The following is a 20,691-nucleotide window of genomic DNA, read 5'->3' as shown; positions in this document are numbered from 1 at the left end:
TTTGGCCCCCGATCCCCATCGAAATATGTTGTTCCAGGGACGCCTGAATATATCTATGTATTCAAAGATTTGCACAATTTTTTTTCTCAAAATAGCAGATCTACAAGCTCATAGCGCTGCACAGTATGAGCTTGTAGATCTGCTATTTTTGAATATCCAAAGTATAAAATAATGGTTCAAATGGTTACACAGATGCTTTCCCGGTCTTAAAGGACGACTTCACCACTTTTCAACATATCTTCATATAATAGATCCTCACTAATGCTCATGATAAAATGGTAAAAAAAAAATCTAATCAGTCTGTGTCTCAGAGGAGGGCTGTAGACAGTTCAGAAACCTGTCTACCAGTGACATCATCGATGGGGAATCCAAGCTAATAGAAACTGCAGGCTTTGTATTCCTGGAAAGTTGCAATGCAATAATATATCCCATTGTTCTCGCCTTAATAAAAATCTGAATAAAAAAATTGTAATCTTTTTGGGGAAAAAAATCCTGCCTAAATGATGATGTCACTGGTAGACAGGTTTCTGGACTCTCCACAGCCCTCCTATGAGACAGAGACCAAGTATGAAGATAGGTTGAAAAGTGGTGAAGTCGTCCTTTAATGGATTAAAAGAGGCTCATGTTCCTCCTAACCTCTCTGTGTTGTTGTTGTTGTTGTTGTTTTCAGCGCGTACCTGCCCCCCCAACCAGTACTCCTGTGACAGCGGCCGCTGCATCCCCATCTCCTGGACATGTGACCTGGACGATGACTGTGGCGACCGCTCAGACGAACCGGCTTCCTGCGGTTAGTTTTATATCGTTGTTGTCTCCATATTCTTCTGTCTCGTCTTAACATTGGAAGCTGTCCTACACAGTAAAAAGCTGTAGTGTTAATTTATCTCCTAAATGGTGGGAAATATATTACACTTTACAGGTAAAACAAATTAAAACACTTAAGCCCTTTATAGTACTGTACTGTATGTGAATGAATAGCAAAAAGTGCCAATGTACAAGCTCACATTATGTCACGATGTGACCACGATGTGAGCTTGTAGATCTGCTATTTTGGCTGTTTTTGAATTCATTTATTTATTCTTAACACTTAGCCTGCCCTAATTATTTCAGATTTTTTGCTGTTGTCTGCCAGAGATTTTTCATTGAAATTAAAAAAGTACTCAGGAGCCGAGATACAGAATTTTTAAGTTTTTAGTTAACAAGGAAGTGGATAGGAGTCTAGATCTTCGAAAAATCATATCTCCTTGGTCTTTGGGTCAAATTAAAAAAAATTAATAAAATGAGTTAAGTTGTGAAAAATGTTGGACATTTTCACCCATAATGGTCAGGTTGAAGGTGGTTAATTCACTTCCAGATTTAAATGAACACTATGACCACTACCGGTGTGTTCTATGTACAGTATGTGCACCCATCAAATAATAGTGATGTTATTTTATTTAACCAGTAAAAAAACACATTGAGACAAAGTGTCTTTTTCAAGTGTTGAACTGGCCAAGAGGCAGAATAAAATTACACATCTTTACCAACAACAACATTCATGATACACAGCAAATGTATGTCATAAAGACCAGTGTGTGTGTGTGTGTGTGTGTGTGTGTGTGTGTGTGTGTGTGTGTGCGTGCGTGTGCGTGTGTGTGTGCGTGTGTGTCTGTGTGTCTGTGTGTGTGTGTGTGTGTGTGTGTGCGTGCATATGCGTGCGTGTGTGTGTGTGTGTGTGTGTTTCTTCTCCCCAGCCTACCCCACCTGCTTCCCCCTCACCCAGTTCACCTGTAACAACGGACGCTGCATCAACATCAACTGGCGCTGCGACAACGGTTAGCATCTCCTTACAAGGCTCTCTCTCTCTCTCTCTGCCTTCCTTCTGCAGTGTGTGTGTGTGTGTGTGTGCCTGTGAATGAATGCTAGATACCTACCTATAACCAGTGGTGGAAAGTAACTAAGTACATTTACTTAAGTACTGTACCTAAGTAACATTTTGAGGTATTTGTACTTTACTTGAGTATTTCCAATTTCCAATACTTTTACTTCTACTCCACTACATCTCAGAGACAAATATTGTACTTTTACTCCACGAGAATTATTTGAGAACTTTAGTTACTAGTTACTTTTCAGATATACATTATTACCTTCTGAAACATACTTTAATTACTTTAGCCCTGTTTTATACCTAGGCTATTTGAAAATAGCAGATCTACAAGCTCACAACGCGTCGCGATGCGACGCGTTGTGAGCTTGTAGATCGGCTATTTTCAAATATTTTGGTACTTTTACTTTTGGTACTTTAAGTACATTTTGATGCCAATACTTTTGTACTTTTACTCAAGTAAATTTTGAATTCTGGACTTTTACTTGTAACAGAGTATTTTTCATATTGCAGTATTGGTACTTTTACTTAAGTAAAGAATTTGAGTACTTTTTCCACCACTGTACCTACCTATATATGTGTGTGTGTGTTCATCAACCTCCTAGTAGCTACTGCTTCCCCTTTCGTTTTGTGTGTGTGTGTGTGTGCGTGTGCGCGTGTAGGTTTGTGTGTTGATTGATGCCTGTCTTTCTTTCGGATGTCCTTTGTTGTATCTGTGTTGTGTTGTAGTTGTATTTGTTTTTTATTTCTTCTACATGTTTGTGCCCGTTGGCCCACTCTCTCTGTCTTCCCATTGGTTCTGTCTTTCAGAAAAGGATTGTGCGGATGGCTCTGATGAGTTGAATTGTCCAAACCCGACCGGTTAGTGCATAGATCAACATGCACCGTTAGCCATGACGCTAGCCTTCATACAGCCTGCTAGGACGGGCCTCAGTCACAGTTATAGAATATACAGTATATATAGTATATTATATATATATATATAGTAGGGCTGCTTGGCCACTAACGGCGCCGCATGGCCACAAGGAAAGCTACTTATGTCACACCTGCTTCAGACAGATAGACACGTACTTTACAAAGTCAGTTGGATCCTATAAGCGGATGCACCATAGGGCATAGCAGTGGCGGACATTTTCTGGTTCCACTTCAAAATAGCAATGGATTTTTCCCATTTACATTTCCAAAAATATTTATATCAATTATTTTAAGCCTAGAATCAAGCCATCCAGGGTCCTGGTGAATCATGACCATAAAACGTTTTGATTCTGTGAAAAAACAGCAAAACAAAGGGTATTTATTAAATATAGTATATCATATAATTCAATATAAAATAAAACTAGAAAATGTGCTCCTCGGAGCACAAGTCTCCGCCAGCAAATATTGATTAATCCTGTCTAAGCTATTTATATTACATATTGTGATGACACCAGTGTGTCTACATAATGTATTGCTCCGCCATTTCTCAGCCATTTCGTGATTATTCCTGTCTTACCTCACTTTGAAAGAGACACAGACTCTTTCAAAGTGACACATATATTTATAGGCCGCTAAACGTCATGCGTCTCACTAGCCAATCAGAGCACACTCTTTCAACGTATTGTCACGTGTCACGTGAGGCTTGACCAATGTTAGCTTGGCCGAGGAGGGGGGGGGGGCGGAAAGTGAAAACATAGTCTCCTGGCGGAGACAATAAAAACACAGAAAAAACATTTTATGGTCATGATTCACCAGGACCCTGGATGGCTTGATTCTAGGCTTAAATTAATTGATACAAATATTTTTGGAAATGTCAATGGGAAAAATGCATTGGCTGTTTTGAAGTGGAACCAGAAAATGGCCACCACATACCGGGAAAGTTGATCCTAGCGGATCAAAGTACTTTATAGCAGGAAAGTTGATATTCTCTCTGGCGGGGACGATATCTCGCGATTATAGGGCATAGCAGTGTCGGCCATTTTCTGGTTCCACTCCAAAATAGTCAATGCATTTTTCCCATTGACATTTCCAAAAATATTAATATCAATTAATGTATGCCTAGAATCAAGCCATCCAGGGTCCTGGTGAATCATGACCATAAAACATTTTTTTTCTGTGTTTTTTTTTTATATTTTTAATAAATTAAAAATAATATTTAATAAATACCCTTTGTTTTGCTGTTTTCAAAAACGTTTTTTTCACAGAATCAAACGTTTTATGGTCATGATTCACCAGGACCCTGGATGGCTTGATTCTAGGCTTAAAATAATTTATATAAATATTTTTGGAAATGTGAATGGGAAAAATGCATTGACTATTTTGGAGTGTAAGCAGAAAATGGCCACCACTGCTATGCCCTATTATGAGATAAATTATTATTATACAATGGCAAAGATCTATTTGACCACAGAGTTCACATACTGCTGATTATGACATTAATAGTAAATTAGCTTCCATACAGTTAGTTACAGAACATATATTATATAAGTACTTATATTTAGTTTAGTTTGGGTATTTTGGGATGCTGTGCTGCCAAGCTCAATGTATCAGCGCTGGGTGCATTCCCTCATGGTGCATGGTGTGATCTATGCAATTTCTGTCATTATTATTTATTACTCTCTACCCTCTCTCTCTCTCTCTCTCATTCTGTTTGATTTATATTTGTATTCTCCTGTATTTACCTATTATGTGTTAACCCATTAAGATCGGGAAAGCATCTGTCATTTTACATTTTTAACCACTATATCTCTCTATAACTTTGGCTATTCAAAAATAGCAGATATGCAAGCTCATAGGCGGCACCGAGTGCCGCCTATGAGCTTGCAGATCTGCAATTTATTTTTTAAATAATGAAAATGTTTTAAAATATTTGAATATATATTTTTTTAAAGCGAACATTTGTAACTCAAATCTTAGCTTCTGGGGGATTCTACAAATGTACACATTTTTTTTTTACAAAATGGTATGTATTTGGCCGCGGACCCCCATCTCAAAATATGTTGTTCCAGGGACCCCCCCAGAAGCAAAGATTTTAGTAAAAAAAGGTTCGCTTTAAAACAATATATATAATCAAAGATTTGCACAAATGTTCACGATTTTTCAAAAATAGCAGATCTACAAGCTCATAGCGCGGCACTCGGTGCCGCGCTATGAGCTTGTAGATCTGCTATTTTTGAATAGCCCAAAGTATAAAAGAATGGTCAAAGCGCTTACACAGATCCGTTCTCCGGTTTTAATGGGTTAAACAAAACAAAAAAAAAACATATTTCTTTCACAACAACAACAAAAAAAAAGTAGACCAGAAGGTGGCGCTGTGCGTGTGTTGTTTGACCATGGCTGTGTTGGCAGATAATGACTGTGGGGACAACAGTGACGAGGCGGGCTGCAGCCACTCGTGCTCCAGCGCTCAGTTCAAGTGCAACAGCGGACGCTGCATCCCCGACTACTGGACGTGCGACGGGGACAACGACTGTGGCGACTACAGCGACGAGACCCACGCCAACTGCACCAACCAGGGTGAGTGTGTATAAAGCCGTGTGTGTGTGTAAAGCCTTTATTATATCGTTGTATCGTCGGGCAGAAACCAGCTCCAACTCCATTTTGACTCTTTTGCTTTTTTTTCCCATAAATCAGTGCTACTGAACACCCTTTACGTCTGTGTGTTGGCAATATGGGAACTAGTGATGCGCGGGTCGGGTTTTTTCATGACCCGCCCCGCCCCGCAACGGAACCCAACCCGCCTCAACCCGCCCCGCGAACCCATATATAAATCTACGGCTCAACCCGCCCCGCGACCCGCGATTTTTTTTTTATTCTGTAAAATCATGGTTAGAAAATAATCCCCAAGTGTATTCAAACTGTTTTATTGTTAATATTCTTATTCTTATTAGGAATAAAGACAAAACAAGAGCATGTTATTATTTTTATATTTTTTGCGTGTGACCCGCTCACCTGCAGCCCGCATCATTTTCTCCGAAATTCTGACTCGACCCACCCGCGCCGCGGGTTGACCCGCGGGTCCCGCGGGTTACGGGTCAACCCGCGCATCACTAATGGGAACCCATCGCCAAATAAAAAGGAAAAACAGCGCCCTCTGCTGTTTTTTACTTATTCATTTGGCTCTGGGCGGAGCTGTACGGAGGACCCGTGCTCAGGGAAACCGGGGTTTTGGTCTGCCTTCAGCCTTTCACTTCCGGTGGTGCGACAATGTTTTCATTCCCACTAACAATATTTCTTCACGGAACACTAACACCACTTCTCCCAAAGAACATGGATGGTTTTGTTTATAAGCCCACTTGTTTCTATGATGAAAGAGCAAAATGTTACTAACTTTCCGTGGTTTTGTCGGCTCCGAGGACGCTATTGTTAAATGAGTTTCGGTTTGTTTCCAGTGGGGAACGAACGGCACACACGTAAATCCCGCCCACTACATTTGATTGGGTAAAGCGTGGCCTGCTTCCTGATCTGATGGCACGCCCACTTGTAGCCAATGTGCACGGGTTGTCAACACGGCTACCGACGCAGAGCAGAATCTGTTCTTGAGAGATTAGTGTGTTGGTAAAAAAAAATATTGAACCATTGGAAAGTATTAAAAAGCGCTTCTGACAAAACCAGCTAACTTCTATTGGATCCTCAAAATTTCTGCTAAACCAGCTAACTCCACCAAAGGAGGGTGGAGTTATCTGGTTTTGCCGACTCCAGGCTCCACCCCCTTTTGACCTCCAACCTCATTGTGAGCTTGGAGGTCCATTCAGCTGTTCTTATCAATGGATGAACAAAACCTCCTAACTCCACTTTTTGTTTTGTTTTTGTCATTTCCTGAAAAATGAACATTTTGGAGTTAGCCGGTTTCTGCCCGACAGCAGAGATGTTTTGTTTTATATTAATAAAATATTAATTTGCTCGCTCGTCGTCGCTCCTAATGTCGAGCGTGTTGAGCAACACCTTGGCCGTTTTGTAGGTTTTAGTGTCAACGAACGCAGCATAGAGCTCAAAGGGATAGTTCACTCAAAAAATTGCTTTTTTTCTATCGATTAGTCACCCCATGGAGACTTGAATTCATTGATATTGTTTAGTTTTTGTCGCATTCCTAAGCCAACAATTTGATGACCAGCGGACCGGTAGGCAGCGGTTATGATAGGAGATACAAAGGAGACTCTTTGTGTCTCCTACCGGAACCGCTGCCGGTCATCAAATTATTGGCTTTGGAATGCGACAAAAACATATCCATGAATTCAAGTCTCCATGGGGTGACTAATCAATAGAAAAAAGCATTTTTTGGGGTGAAAAAAAGTCATTTTGGGGGTGAACTATCTCTTTAAAGGCCCTGACACTGAAGGCATCACTGACGTGATGTGAACAGGCGAGTCTGATCTGCTATATTATGTCTATTAAATGTAAAAATGTACTTGTGATTCTAGAACACGGCAATATAAGTTTCAAATAAAAAGAAGTTACTGCGCTGGCTGCTCCAACTCGTTTTGGACGGTCTGTGCTGCGCGTCGATGCTCTAAAATAGAACTGAAGGGGCGCGTCAACGGGTTTTGAACGCGGCCCCACTTTGACACCTCCAGTGTAGCTACGGCCGTTGTAAACAATGGATGTCTTTGATGATGCGATCGCCTGATTCTTTGAGTTTTAGGGGCCGTAATTTATACTATAATATAGTTGTCTCATTCATCATACAGGTTGATGCTTTTATTGGCGGTGAAAAGTCAACGTAGTGTGTTTTGGAAAGATATATAAAAAAAAACTATGTGGCTTTATCACTGTGTAATGTTCACATTCTGTGTGGATGTGCTCCTAACAAACAGTTGGAATTCATGCAAACTATTCACATGAAATAAATGCTACTCCGGTGTATAAGGACCATAAGGCGTCGTTGATTGTGCCCTATGACTAAAGTGAAATTATTCCTTTGTTTTCATTGGATTTTTGCACAAATACTGCACAACTAATGATGAAATAACTCCTAATGTTATGTCACACTCAAAATGTTGATGTTAGTAAGCTAAGTAACAGTAATATCGTACAATTAAGTGTTCACAACCAATTCTTATTTGAAAGGTCTGTGTCCAGGTACAACCACTAAATTTAGCTGGTCGGGGACAACTGTAACTGTAAGTGACCTTTAAGGTGGTAGACTCTGGGGCCACGTTGTATCTTTGGTGTTGTTGCCTAACAACTGCAACGGTTCCGCACGGTAACCCACTGTGTCTGAGTCATTATTGGTTTAAATAAACCATGCTCCCATCATGCTTGGTCATACAGTATGGGGGAGATGTCACACCGTGTAATTAAGACGGTGGAAATAGCCTCACTATCTGTCAACACGCTACCAGTTTATGTCTTGTGGCGGATTATTCACTTTGTATACTGGTAAATTCTAAAACAGAAAAGTACCTAAATTGGAGCAATTTCCGGTCGGAAAACCAACTCCATTGTGCAAGGCTCCTCTCAACCGAGAATAAAGCAACACAGAGAACTAGGGACTCAAATGTGATGGATGGAGAGCGGGGGATTTCGGGAAGAATTGTATCTTTTTCTCTGCCTCCTACACTATGGGCAAAAGTCTGTAATGCCCTGCCCCATGTGGTGGCAGCTAATGGGCCTGGCCAGGGGTTGGCTCGCCCTTCGGAGTGCACCCAGTGGCACAGATGGATGTCTAGACATCTTAATGGGAGACGAAAGAGGGCAGGCGGGCAGGTGGGCGGGCGGGCGAACCTCCTACAGCAGTGTTTCTCAAACATTTTCATGTCAAGGACCCCCCATATTGGTACGGACCCCACATTTGAAAAGATTTGGAGAAAAGGACCCCCACAAGAGAAGATTGCTTTTGTTAATAGATTAATAAGTCTAACTGTCTTTGCTGTAGGTGGATAATAACAGTGGAGAGATCTAACCACTTTCAAACTTGGGCATATCAATCGTCATGGTTCAACACCCCAACCCCTACATCAAAGCCAACCGATATTTTAAGCATCCTTAGCCCTTATTCTCTTATATAAAGTGAGTTGCAGAACCGTTAAGCCTGTAAACCCACTGTACGAACTGTCTGCATGCAGTAATAGGGGCGGTCAGTGGTTAGTGAGCCCGCCTGGGGAGCCCGAGTCCCTGGTTGTCCCAGGTTAGATTCCAGGCCAGGCCAGCAATGTGTCGATGTGTGTCCCTGAGCAAGACTTTTAACCCATAATTGCTCCCCTAGCACCACACAATGGCTGCTCACTGATCCTAGTGATTATAGGATGGGTAAATGCACACGACAAATTTCACGTATGTCTAAATACAGTGACAAAAAACACCCCAAAGAGTGGGGACCAATATTATTATTATTAGTAGTAGTATTATTATTATTATTATACAATCTGACAGAGATTCTAGAGATTCCACCCTAAGACTGCCTTTATCCAATCATGGATCGTTGCGTTCAGGGGAAGAGCCCTGCTCTGCTGTAGGTATCTGGTCACTGTCCTCGTCTTGTCCTTCCCTCACCGTCCTCTGTGTCTTCTCTGGCTCCGAATCGTCTGGATGTGAGTCGTTCTCCTCGTGTTGTCCTCTCTTCATGATCTGGATGTGAGTGTCCAGCCTCTGCTTCAGCTCCTCGGAGCACACGTCCTCCTCGTCCAGGAAGCGAGAGACCATGCTGGCCGGCAGCGAGGCGGGCGGAGGAGGGACGTTGTTCTGTGTGGTGTTGTCTTCTCTGGCCGACGGGTACAAAGCCTCCTCCTCCTCCTCGGACCTGGAGCCCTGGCCCTCAGGTAGTAAATCAGCAGGCATCACCATGGCGGGAGGCAAAGCTACAGCCCTGGCCAGCCTCGTGTTGGAGGAGCGTGAGCAGGAGGATTTGGACCTGTCCTCCTCTTCCTCTTCCTCCTCCTCCTCGTAGCAAGCCGTGTTCTGCAGTTCTGTCGCTTCCATCTCCTTCTGGCGTTCGAAATGTCTGACATGGTCGCCGCCGTCCTGTGAAGACTGCGGTTGGGACCCGGTGGCCCTGGCCGCCTGGCCGAGCAGGACGCTGTCATAGTTGTCCCGGCAGGTCTCCAGGAGGTTCTGGACCTCGGCCAGGTCCCGTCTCAGGTGCGTGTTCTCGTGCTCCAGGCTGCTCAGCGACGACACCAGGCTCTCCCTCGACGCATGCGAGTAATCGCCCCTCCTCGTCGGTGGCGGTCGAGCCTCCAGCTTCTTGAGCAGATTGTTCAGGTGCTGGTTCTCCATCGTCAGGTTCTCCAGCTGCAGATGAACGTCCTCTTCGTGGAGCTGTCGCTTCACGCTGCCTTTTTTAGTGGAGGTCAGTGTGGCGATGGTGCGGTCGCGCTGGTGCAGGTCGTTGAGCATCTTCTTCCTCGTCTCCTCCGCTTCTCTGCTGTTGATCTCCTTGGTCCACAGGAGCTCCTCTATGAGCTTGTTGACCTCCCCTTGATTCTGTTTCAACTCCTGATCCATCCTGTGGTTGTCGGCCTTGAGACGCTCCTCACAGGCCCGTGTGCTGTGGAGCTGTGTCAGGGTCTTCTCTAGTTCCTCCTTCAGGGTTCCTACGCCGTAATCCTGCCACTCCAGTGCCTGGAATGCTTTCTCCTTCGCTTGCAGCAGTTCATTAAGTCTGGCTATTTCATTGTGTAACTTTTGCTGTTGACTTCTGGCACCCGTACCGTCCTGGTGTTCTCCCTTCCCCTCCACGAGCGTCCGAAGGGGTCGGAGTTGATTCAGTTCCGCCTCCTGACAACACGTGTTGTCCTGAGCTCTCTCCAGCTGAGCTTGCATATGCTGCAGTTGGGACTTGGTCTTAGTGAGCTGCTCTGCCAGGCTCTTCCTTTGGTTCTTCTCCGACGCCAGCTGTTTGAGATGCTGGGCTTTCTCCTGCTCAGAGCGCCTCTGGTGTTCCTTGATGTTGTCCGTTAAGCGGCTCACCTCCAATTCTGTCACACTCATCTGTTTACCCTTTACTCCTCTGCTCGGTTTCATCATTTTCTTGTAATGTTTGCATTGAAGCTTCTCGTTCGTTAGCTCATCATTGACCGTCTTCAGCATGGCCTGTTCCTCTTGTAACTGCTTGCGAAGCACCTGTACCTGCTTGTGAAGCTGTCCAGTCTCTTGGTTCCTCTGCTCAACAAGAACCTGGAGCTCTGTCTCCCATTCATTCTTCTTGTTGTTGAACATTATATCAACCATCCGAACAACATCTTCTACGTCTGCGCTGCATGGCGGCAGCCTAGAGCTTAAGTCATGGTGTTGCAGAAATCCCAATGATTTCTCCATCTTTTTTGACCGAAATTAATTTGAAGGGGAGTCTCATTGTAAATAATAAGGGAGGTTTCCCCCATAACACATAATTAATCAACTCTAGTTCACAGTACCTAGTTCTTTCTATGTGTCTTCGTATATCTGTATCTCTGTGATTGTTGACATCTGAATTCATCAACACCTGCAACACCTTATATAGAGGCTGCTCAACACAAACCGTTGCCTTGAAAGCCTATGCCAATTTGCACAGGCGTTCTTCTTCTGCATACAGTACGTTTGTCTTACAATAAATGCACCGACATTCTCGACAGACATTTAACACTGCACTGCAAGGACTTTTACATATGGGCACAAACGGGACACAGACAGACAGACAGACAGACAGACGGTTACAACGGATATACTGTACCAGGAACTGCATAACAGGATGGGACATGTTCCCTATTTGCATCCTTCCAGAGTAGGCCGGTACCCAACAGGCATCGGCCTAGTTTTAGTTAAATTCAGCTCCATGGGAGGCAAGCCGTCTAGAAATGTGTGTCTTTGTATGTAGGTATTGTCCGTCCGTCCGTCCGCCCGTCTGTCTGTCTGTCGGGGGTTAATCTTGTGAACCGCTGGACCGATCAGTGCCATATATCATGATAGGTCGGACATTTCTCAGGATATGCAGGGGACGGACGGACAGACAGATGGAGGGAACAACGTGCATTTATAGATAATTCACATAAAAAAGATTTTCAGGGACGCTGTGGGCGCTGGGGGCGTGTTCTCACCTCCACGTCATCGGTGCCCATACCCTAGGTGGGGTTGGTGAAAGGGCCTACTCTGTGTGGAGTTTGCATGTTCTCCCCGTGTCTCCTAGGGTAGTTAATACCCTCACAAAAACATGTAGTAATCCTGGTCACTATACTGCCTCCCCCTGGTCAGCCGGGGCGCCTGATGGAGGAGAAGGGAACTGGTTGGAATAACGTGTTCCTTCCACGCGCTATGTCCAACCAGGGAAACTCCCCCCTGTTGGGTGATAAGAAGCGGCCTGCTTGCTCCTCATGCATTGAAGGAGGCATGAGCTTCAGCTTGGGCTCTCCCTAGGCTGGCAGAGTGTAGGTAGTGCCCAGGATTACATAGGCAATTGGCACTGGGTGAAAAAATGTGGGTTACAAAATCGTGGGACAAAAATTATTTAAAAAAAAAAAGAAAAAAAAGATTTTCAACATTTCTTCTCTCAGCCGATTGGCCGATCGAGCCGATCTACATCGCGATGCGTTGTGAGCTTGTAGATCGGGTATTTTCTTTAGCTTTTTTTTTATTGAGCTTTAAGTGTTTAAACCTATGATCTGAACAGTCATTCTTGTACATTCTCTAAAATTCTAATAGTGAAATGAAACAGTTCCTCATTTAGCTGGGGAGCCCCTGGGACCCCCTCAAGGATCCCACAGGGACCCCCCCTCACTTTGAGAACCAGAGTCGTACAGAGTTCAAACCCCGTGAGAGATTTCTGCCCTTCCTTCTGGAACTCGGTGACATCAGCACCGCAACGCTCCAATGCACATTCTCATCACTGTTCTCTCTCTCTTTCTCGCAATTTCTCTACTTTCATTCAATCTTTTCTTTTCATTCTTTTCGTTCGTCCCCTGTGCCAGCCGTTGACCTTTTGAAGACCCAACCATTTCATTGGGTGTCTGTCTGTCTGTCCTACTTGCTGATGGACCCGGTTGGATGACCTCTAGTGAGGCGTGGAGGTCATGGTGAAAAGCTCCTCCGTCCCTCGGTGAACAAACACCCACTGTGGAAGGTCGAGGTTCACTGATTTGCATCGATTTCGCCATCATGTCAGAGATGAACGTCTGGCTTTTTACAGTAGCTAGCCACCGTGTGATGATAGATGTATTGTGTTTAGTGAGTGAAGCGGGCAGGCGCAATCTTGCACGTTTTGCTCACACTTTCCAGCTATTACCTCCGACAATCAACTGGATCGACGGAGCACATTGTGCTTCGTCGACCGTGGATTTAAAGTTCCCAGTTCGCCACGAATTATTTCACTCAATTGGATTCCATAGAGTCCAACGTGTCCTTCTCTTGGCTGACGCTTGGCTTTCTCTAAAGCAGGGGGTATTCAACTAGAATTAGATTAAGGCAGGGGGGCCACAATTGTCAAATGACTTGAACTCAGGGGGGGCCCGAGACCGTGACGACAGAAATGATCAAAATGTTCACGGTTAACAGTTTGACTGTTTGGCGTGTGCTATAGGTCCGATATAGGACACAACAATGGACATATATGTCCAATTTATGGTAACTTATTAGGCATTTATTAATTTATTATTAGGCAAGTAAAACATTTGAGTACTTTTTCCACCACTGTCGCAGATCGAGAGACTTGGTCTAACAAAGTGTGTGTGTGTGTGTGTGTGTGTGTGTGTGTGTGTGTGTGTGTGTGTGTGTGTGTGTGTGTGTGTGTGTGTGTGTGTGTGTGTGTGTGTGTGTGTGTGTGTGTGTGTGTGTGTGTGTGTGTGTGTGTGCGCGCGCGCGTGTGTGTGTATTTCTCAGCCACACGGCCGCCCGGAGGTTGTCACACGGACGAGTTCCAGTGTCGGATGGACGGCCTGTGCATCCCGCTGCGCTGGCGCTGCGACGGAGACACGGACTGCATGGACCTGAGCGACGAGAAGAACTGCGAGGGCGTCACGCACATGTGTGACCCGGCAGTCAAGTTTGGCTGCAGGGACTCCGGTGAGGAGGAGGAGGACACTCAATTAGCTTTGATCATTAAAGCAATAAGATCCCATGAGGCCATTAGTTTACAAGTGGATTTTAGAAGAGACAAATGGGGAACGGAGTGCCTAACAACCTCTTGAGAGAAATGAGACAGACTCCATAGAGCACTGCAGAGGGGAGGTGTCTGTGTTTGTGTCCAGCTGATGCTTATTGATGCTCGTTAATGCTACAGTATATACATCAAGGCAATTATGTTTCTGCTCTCATTTTTTGTTTCGGACAAGAATTTTCCTTTTGGTCCTAAAAAACGCTGCGTATCAATTGCATCCCTAAGAGTGTCTGATAAAATATTAATGTCATGAATAGCTTGTCTGGGGTGAAACAGAAAAGCCAGAGTAGACATCAAAATGACCCCAGAAGTTTGTTTTGAAGTGAAATACCCCTTTAAGGGATTGGTTGTTGCTTCCTCTGGCTCTGTACAGCGCGCTGCATCAGCAAGGCCTGGGTGTGCGACGGGGACAGCGACTGCGAGGACAACTCGGACGAGGACAACTGCGAGGCGCTGGTCTGCAAGCTGTCCCACCACGTGTGTGCCAACGACTCCACCGTCTGCCTGCCCGCCGAGAAGCTCTGCGACGGAACCAACGACTGCCCCGACGGCTCCGATGAGAAGCTCTGTGGTATGTACTGTACAGTGTGGTCAAACTACATTACCCACAATTCCTCTTAGACTCTGTGGTTATGTACAGTGTGGTCAAACTACATTACCCACAATGCCTCTGAGACTCTGTGGTATGTGCAGTGTGGTCAAACTACATTACCCACAATTCCTCTTAGACTCTGTGGTATGTACAGTGTGGTCAAACTACATTACCCACAATTCCTCTTAGACTCTGTGGTATGTACAGTGTGGTCAAACTACATTACCCACAATTCCTCTTAGACTCTGGACTAGCAACTAGAGACGTTTCGATTGATTGATTGATTGAATACTATGACAGTTTGCAGAAAGTGCAGAGGTACAATTATACAATAATGCTAAAAGGATAACACTTAAGGCCCTGAGGGCTTGTTTCCATTGTGGTCCTATGTATTCAATTCATCAAGACATTTAACCCATTAAGACCTGAGGCGATTCTCAAAAAAAATCTAAATCCTAACAGTTTTTTGAAAAAAAACTAAAATATTTTCTTTTCAAGATTTTTCAAAAATAGCAGATCTACAAGCTCATAGCGCGGCACTCGGTGCCGCGCTATGAGCTTGTATATTTGCTATTTTTGAATAGCCAAAGAAATCTAAAGTGACACAGATGCGTTCCAGGTCTATACAATAACATGTTCACAGGTCCAAAAGGACGGACCCAAACCCTTAATTGACCCATTACATTGTTTCAGAGATCCAATTGGTTCTGACATGTTTATGACGCCGAAATTACTGCAATGTATTTCTACACATTGCAGTATTGATACTTTTACTTAAGTAAAACATTTGAGTATTTTTTCCACCACTGATATACAGTGACAAAACGAGTGTGGACTATATTATTATGATATTTTTCCAAACCCATCCTCAAAACGTGTTCTCTGCGTGTTTGTTTTTCTTCCTCCGTTCGTGGCAGACCTCTGTTCGCTGGACAACGGCGACTGCAGCCATAACTGCACGGTGTCGCCCGGCGAGGGCGTGATCTGCTCGTGTCCGCTGGGCATGGAGCTGGGCTCCGACAACAAGACCTGTCAGATCCAGAGCTTCTGTGCCAAGCACCTGAAGTGCAGCCAGCGCTGCGAGCAGGACAAGTTCAGCGTCAAGTGTTCCTGCTACGAGGGATGGGAGCTGGAGCTGGACCAGGAGAACTGCAGGAGCACAGGTAACCAGCCATGGAGATGAGATGGAGATGAGGTGGAGATGAGATAGAGATGACATTTCATTTCTTTTCATTTCATTTCATTTTGTTTCGCACATGGTAGTATATTAGGCCTACAGTACATACACATCCTATCAGAGGATAATAATTCATTTAATTCATTTAATCACCCATGAGCGAAAAGGAGCAGGAAGAAGGATACATTCGTATGAATACCTGCCCCCTACTCAGTTTAAAAAAAAGGATACTTGATGATAGGCGCATACAACCAGTATTTGCACTAAAATGCAAATAATACATGGAGGTAGAGATGAGCTAGAGATGGAGATGAGATGGAGTTGGAGTTGAGATGAGATAGAGATGGAGTTGGAGATACGATATAGAGATCATTGGTTCTCAAAGTGGGGTCCGGGGACCCCAAGTTGAGGGGGTTCCAGGGGGTCCCCAGCTAAATGATAGATTAGGAACCAAATGGACCCTTATGTTAATGTAACTCTGAGAGTGTACTAATGGAACCAAATGGACCCGGGTCCATTTGGTTCCATTTGTACACTCTCAGAGTTACATTAACATAGAATTTACAATACAAATTGTGGTCCAAGAGATAGAAATCAAATGGGGGTCCGTAGCTTAATGCATGTCAAACTGGGGGTCCTTAAAATCAAAATGGTTGAGAATCACTGCTAGAGCCGTAAAAAATCTTCTCTTATGGGGGTCCCTGGCATATCTTTTCAGATGGGGGTCCGCGGGCTAATAAGTGTCAATTTGGGGGTCCTTGACATGAAAAAGTTTGAGAACCACAGATATAGATGAAGATGAGATGGTGGTGGAGGAGATGAAATAGAGATGTAGTTGGAGGGGTTATGGTGATAGTGTGTGCATAGATGGGACAGGAAAGGGTCATGAATGTGATGTAAAGACCAGAGCCCAACCGGTGACAAGGAAGAAACCTTTTAAAACTTTGATTTGAATAAAGTTTCTATTTGACAACATTTAACTTATAAGCAAACAAATAAATGCAAAAAAACAAACAAATAGGCTTTTACAAAATACCATGTTTAAATTAAGCATGACTTGATGATTATACAATGAACAGGCAAACAAACATGTAAAATACACATAAATTGAACTTTATGTTACTATACTAAACATTTTCAAAAATAGCCAAGCTCATAATGCGAGTTCACAAAGAATGGATAGCGGCCGCTATCCATTCTTAGCGGACAGACAGCGACCGCTGATAACACCATGAATCTCTTGTAACTATCTGCCCCCGGTCTCCAGGTCTGATTCATAGAATATATGTGCGATGACGATGTCACAGTGCACACATGCCCATAAAGTTTAGCAATTACACTCGGCCGCAAATTTGCATCTGATTGTAATTATCCATGTGGCAAAGCTTTGCTCTGAGAGACAGTATAAGCAGAACAATGGCAGAGTAAAAGAGAAAAATGTCATTGTCAGACTCTAAACTGGAATTTGAAGTGTTTTTGAAAATTACGAATTGCTCAATGTTTAGAAAGTTGCATAGTTTGTTTTTGTCTTATTTTGTGCAGGTTTAGCAGCTGCAAAAGCTGCGCAATCCCTTTGTGAATGTACTCCCCGACAGTATTCATTACTGAGGCCACGGTCACACCTTTTCAAAGGGAACGGAGCGTTTCTGTTGGCATTGCACAGCTTTCTTGCGTGTTGCGCACTCCTTGCGTTTATGCGTCCTCTGCACCAGGGCGCCTCAAGTAGAGAAAAGGTCTATTTGAAGCAGATAAATGCCTCTCAAGGGAGGAGACATATTTAACTCTCAGCATTAGATGAACACTTGGGATTGTGCTGTGTAGATAACAGAGACAACTATGTAATTATAGAGAACATGATAGAGACAGAGTTGAGACGCACACACACACAGAGAGAGAGAGAGAGAGAGAGAGAGAGAGAGAGAGAGAGAGAGAGAGAGAGAGAGAGAGAGAGAGAGAGAGAGAGAGAGAGAGAGAGAGAGAGAGAGAGAGAGAGAGAGAGAGAGAGAGAGAGAGAGAGAGAGAGAGAGAGAGAGAGAGAGAGAGAGAGACACACACATGGGGGGGAAAGACAGACAGAGTTATGGAGACAGACAGACAGACAAAGTTATGGAAGCAGACAGACAGACAGACAGACAGACAGAGGTAGAGACAGACAGACAGACAGACAGAGTTATGGAAGGAGACAGACAGACAGACAGACAGACAGACAGACAGACAGAGTTATGGAGACAGACAGACAGACAGACAGACAGACAGAGGTAGAGAGAGACAGACAGACAGACAGACAGACAGACAGAGGTACAGACAGACAGACAGACAGACAGACAGAGGTAGAGAGAGACAGACAGACAGACAGACAGACAGACAGACAGACAGACAGACAGACAGACAGACAGACAGACAGACAGACAGACAGACAGAGGTAGAAAGAGACAGACAGACAGACAGACAGACAGACAGACAGACAGACAGACAGAGGTAGAAAGAGACAGACAGACAGAGGTAGAGAGAGACAGACAGAGGTACAGACAGACAGACAGACAGACAGACAGACAGACAGACAGACAGAGGTAGAGAGAGAGAGACAGACAGACAGACAGAGGTAGAGAGAGACAGACAGACAGAGGTAGAGACAGACAGACAGACAGACAGACAGAGGTAGAGAGAGACAGACAGACAGAGGTACAGACAGACAGACAGACAGACAGAGGGTGAAGTGTTGTGGTTCTTGGGGTTTTGGGAGCAGACAGAGGAAGGTCCTGCCCAGACAGGATGCTCTGTGGTCAGACCACCTCACTGCTCCTCCTGGGGAAGGAAGAGATTTCACACATCCAGTATGGAGGATGAGATGGCAAACACTTTTAAAGCAGAGAAATAGAGAGAGGTTCAAAAGAGGCTGGAATGAATATTTTACAGAGAGATATGAATATTAAACGTATACAAAAAAACATGTTGGAGATGGGGATGTCATTGACAATGAAAAACAGGCCAGGACTAGGAATAACAGAGGTTAGTTATGAATTACATCATGTACTCTGCACAGCAAAGTGTAAAATGTGTACACTCTCTCTGACAAAAAAAACCTTGTCAGTTTCCAAACTAAATCTTATAGTTCTGATGTGAATAACAAGATCGATTTAGGCCAAAAGTACCATTATGTCTTCTTCCTATGTGTCTTTTCTCCGCAGAAGTGTCACAAAAGTTTCACATTATCAGGCGTACATTCCATACAATACATTCCATACAATACATTCCATACGCCCGATACATGTAGCTTGAAATGACTCATTTGACGTCAGTGTATTTGTGACGGTAAGAAAAATGTTAAGAAACGCATGGAAGAAATAAAGGACATTTTTTTGCCTATACTATATTATTGATCTAGTCACTTCAGAACAATGGGATTTAGTGGGCAAACGGGTGAAGTTACTGTGCATTCCTCTCCTCTCCCAGGCAGCAGCTTGGCTGTGAGTAGAGAACAGTGAATTTTGTCTCTGTGGAAACCTCTTCTATTTTCTTTTCTTTTCTTTCGTTTTTGTTTCCGAATACGTGGGTGTAAAACAAATCTTCAAAAGTATGGTCCTTGAAGTGGTTCATTAATGTTAAATAATCAATTTACATGTATTTGAAAAATAGAAAGCCCATCGTTTTTTTCCAATAACTTTTCCGGATTCAAATTCATGAATAGTAAAAGCAGCAGATCTGCAAGAGCTCGAAACGCGTCGCTTCGCGCCGCGTTTCGAGCTCTTGCAGATCTGCTACTTTTGAAGCTTTTGTGTGATCAAGTAGGCCGTTAATTTACGAAAAAAACGTTAGAATATGAAGATAAGAGGTTTGTCCCCGACAACGACGATTTATAACGGTGGCCCAGGCTGCTCCCACTATAGTGCTGCCTCATCCATCACTCAACGCTGCTGGACACAGATAGCTGTCTGACACATTTACACTGCCATTTAACCCATTCCGACCAGGAAAGCAGCCACTTTAACCATTATTTGATATACTTTGGCTATTCAAAAATAGCAGATATAGCTTGTAGATCTGCAATTTTTTAAAGCAAACATTTGTTACTCAAATCTTTGCTTCTGGGGGGTCCCTACTGCTAGAACTAAATATTTTGAGATGGGGGTCCACGGCCAAATACATGATATGAAAAAAGGTTTGAGAACCAAATTGAGAATTTTAGCAACATAGGTTTTTTAAGAAAACTGTTAGGATTTTTACATTTGTAGAATCCCCAGAAGCAAAGATTTGAGTTACAAATGTTCGCTCTAAAAATATATATATAAATAGCCGCGCTATGATCTGCTACAGTATGTCTATTTTTTTAATAGCCAAAGAAATTTGGTGTGTGTCGAATGTTCATATTTTAAACAAATTTACTTATTTAATGTTATGTTTTATTGATGCAACAACACGGTTTGTTTGTCCTTCAAGCCAGTGGTTTACTCATTATCGATATTTAAAAATTCTTCCCCCCCCTCCAGACGCGTTCAAACCGTTCATCATCTTCTCAAATCGCCACGAGATCCGCCGCATCGACCTGAACAAGGGCGACTACAGCGTGCTGGTGCCCGGCCTGAGGAACACCATCGCCCTGGACTTCCACCTCGCCCAGAACTCCCTCTACTGGACAGACGTGGTCGAGGACAAGATCTACCGCGGGAAGCTGTCTGAGAACGGAGGTGAGAACGATGACCATTACTTTTAGGCCCCAAAAAACACGAAAAGGTGTCATTATGTGCTTAACACATTGACCGCCAGAGGTTAATCTCATAATGTACTCACCAGTGCCAACGTTTTATTGTTTTTTTTTGTTTTTTTCACGTCGCCATAGACCTTGTTGAAATCCGTAAGATTGAGCTGTGCACTGTTTGTATACATCGCGGACATCTGCCTGGTTCGAGCAGTGAAGACCACGTGTCAAACGGTGCATCCATGTTGTAGTTAGAACTGTTTATGTTAAATAGTGATCACCAAGGAGAAAAAACTACAAGGAGAAAATAGGGTTTCAGTTTCGT

The 20,691-nt window shown here is 43.8% G+C and overlaps 1 protein-coding gene across 1 annotated transcript in view; it reads left to right on the top strand.

Moving 5' to 3' along the window:
* LOC311049173 (low-density lipoprotein receptor-related protein 1-like) overlaps positions 1 to 20,691 on the top strand; it is a 220,935-nt gene that overhangs the window by 78,577 nt on the left and 121,667 nt on the right. Inside the window, exons 16-22 of the mRNA XM_084062652.1 lie at positions 671 to 787; positions 1,731 to 1,811; positions 5,186 to 5,353; positions 13,625 to 13,807; positions 14,275 to 14,472; positions 15,411 to 15,656; positions 20,158 to 20,355. Coding sequence (XP_083918778.1) covers positions 671 to 787; positions 1,731 to 1,811; positions 5,186 to 5,353; positions 13,625 to 13,807; positions 14,275 to 14,472; positions 15,411 to 15,656; positions 20,158 to 20,355 — 1,191 coding nt within the window. The remainder of the gene's footprint in view (positions 1 to 670; positions 788 to 1,730; positions 1,812 to 5,185; positions 5,354 to 13,624; positions 13,808 to 14,274; positions 14,473 to 15,410; positions 15,657 to 20,157; positions 20,356 to 20,691) is intronic.

This window comes from Gymnoscopelus microlampas (genome assembly GCF_963454915.1).
Source record: "Gymnoscopelus microlampas genome assembly, chromosome: 7".
Classification (NCBI taxonomy): domain Eukaryota; kingdom Metazoa; phylum Chordata; class Actinopteri; order Myctophiformes; family Myctophidae; genus Gymnoscopelus; species Gymnoscopelus microlampas.
This window is presented reverse-complemented; position numbering and strand designations above follow the sequence as displayed.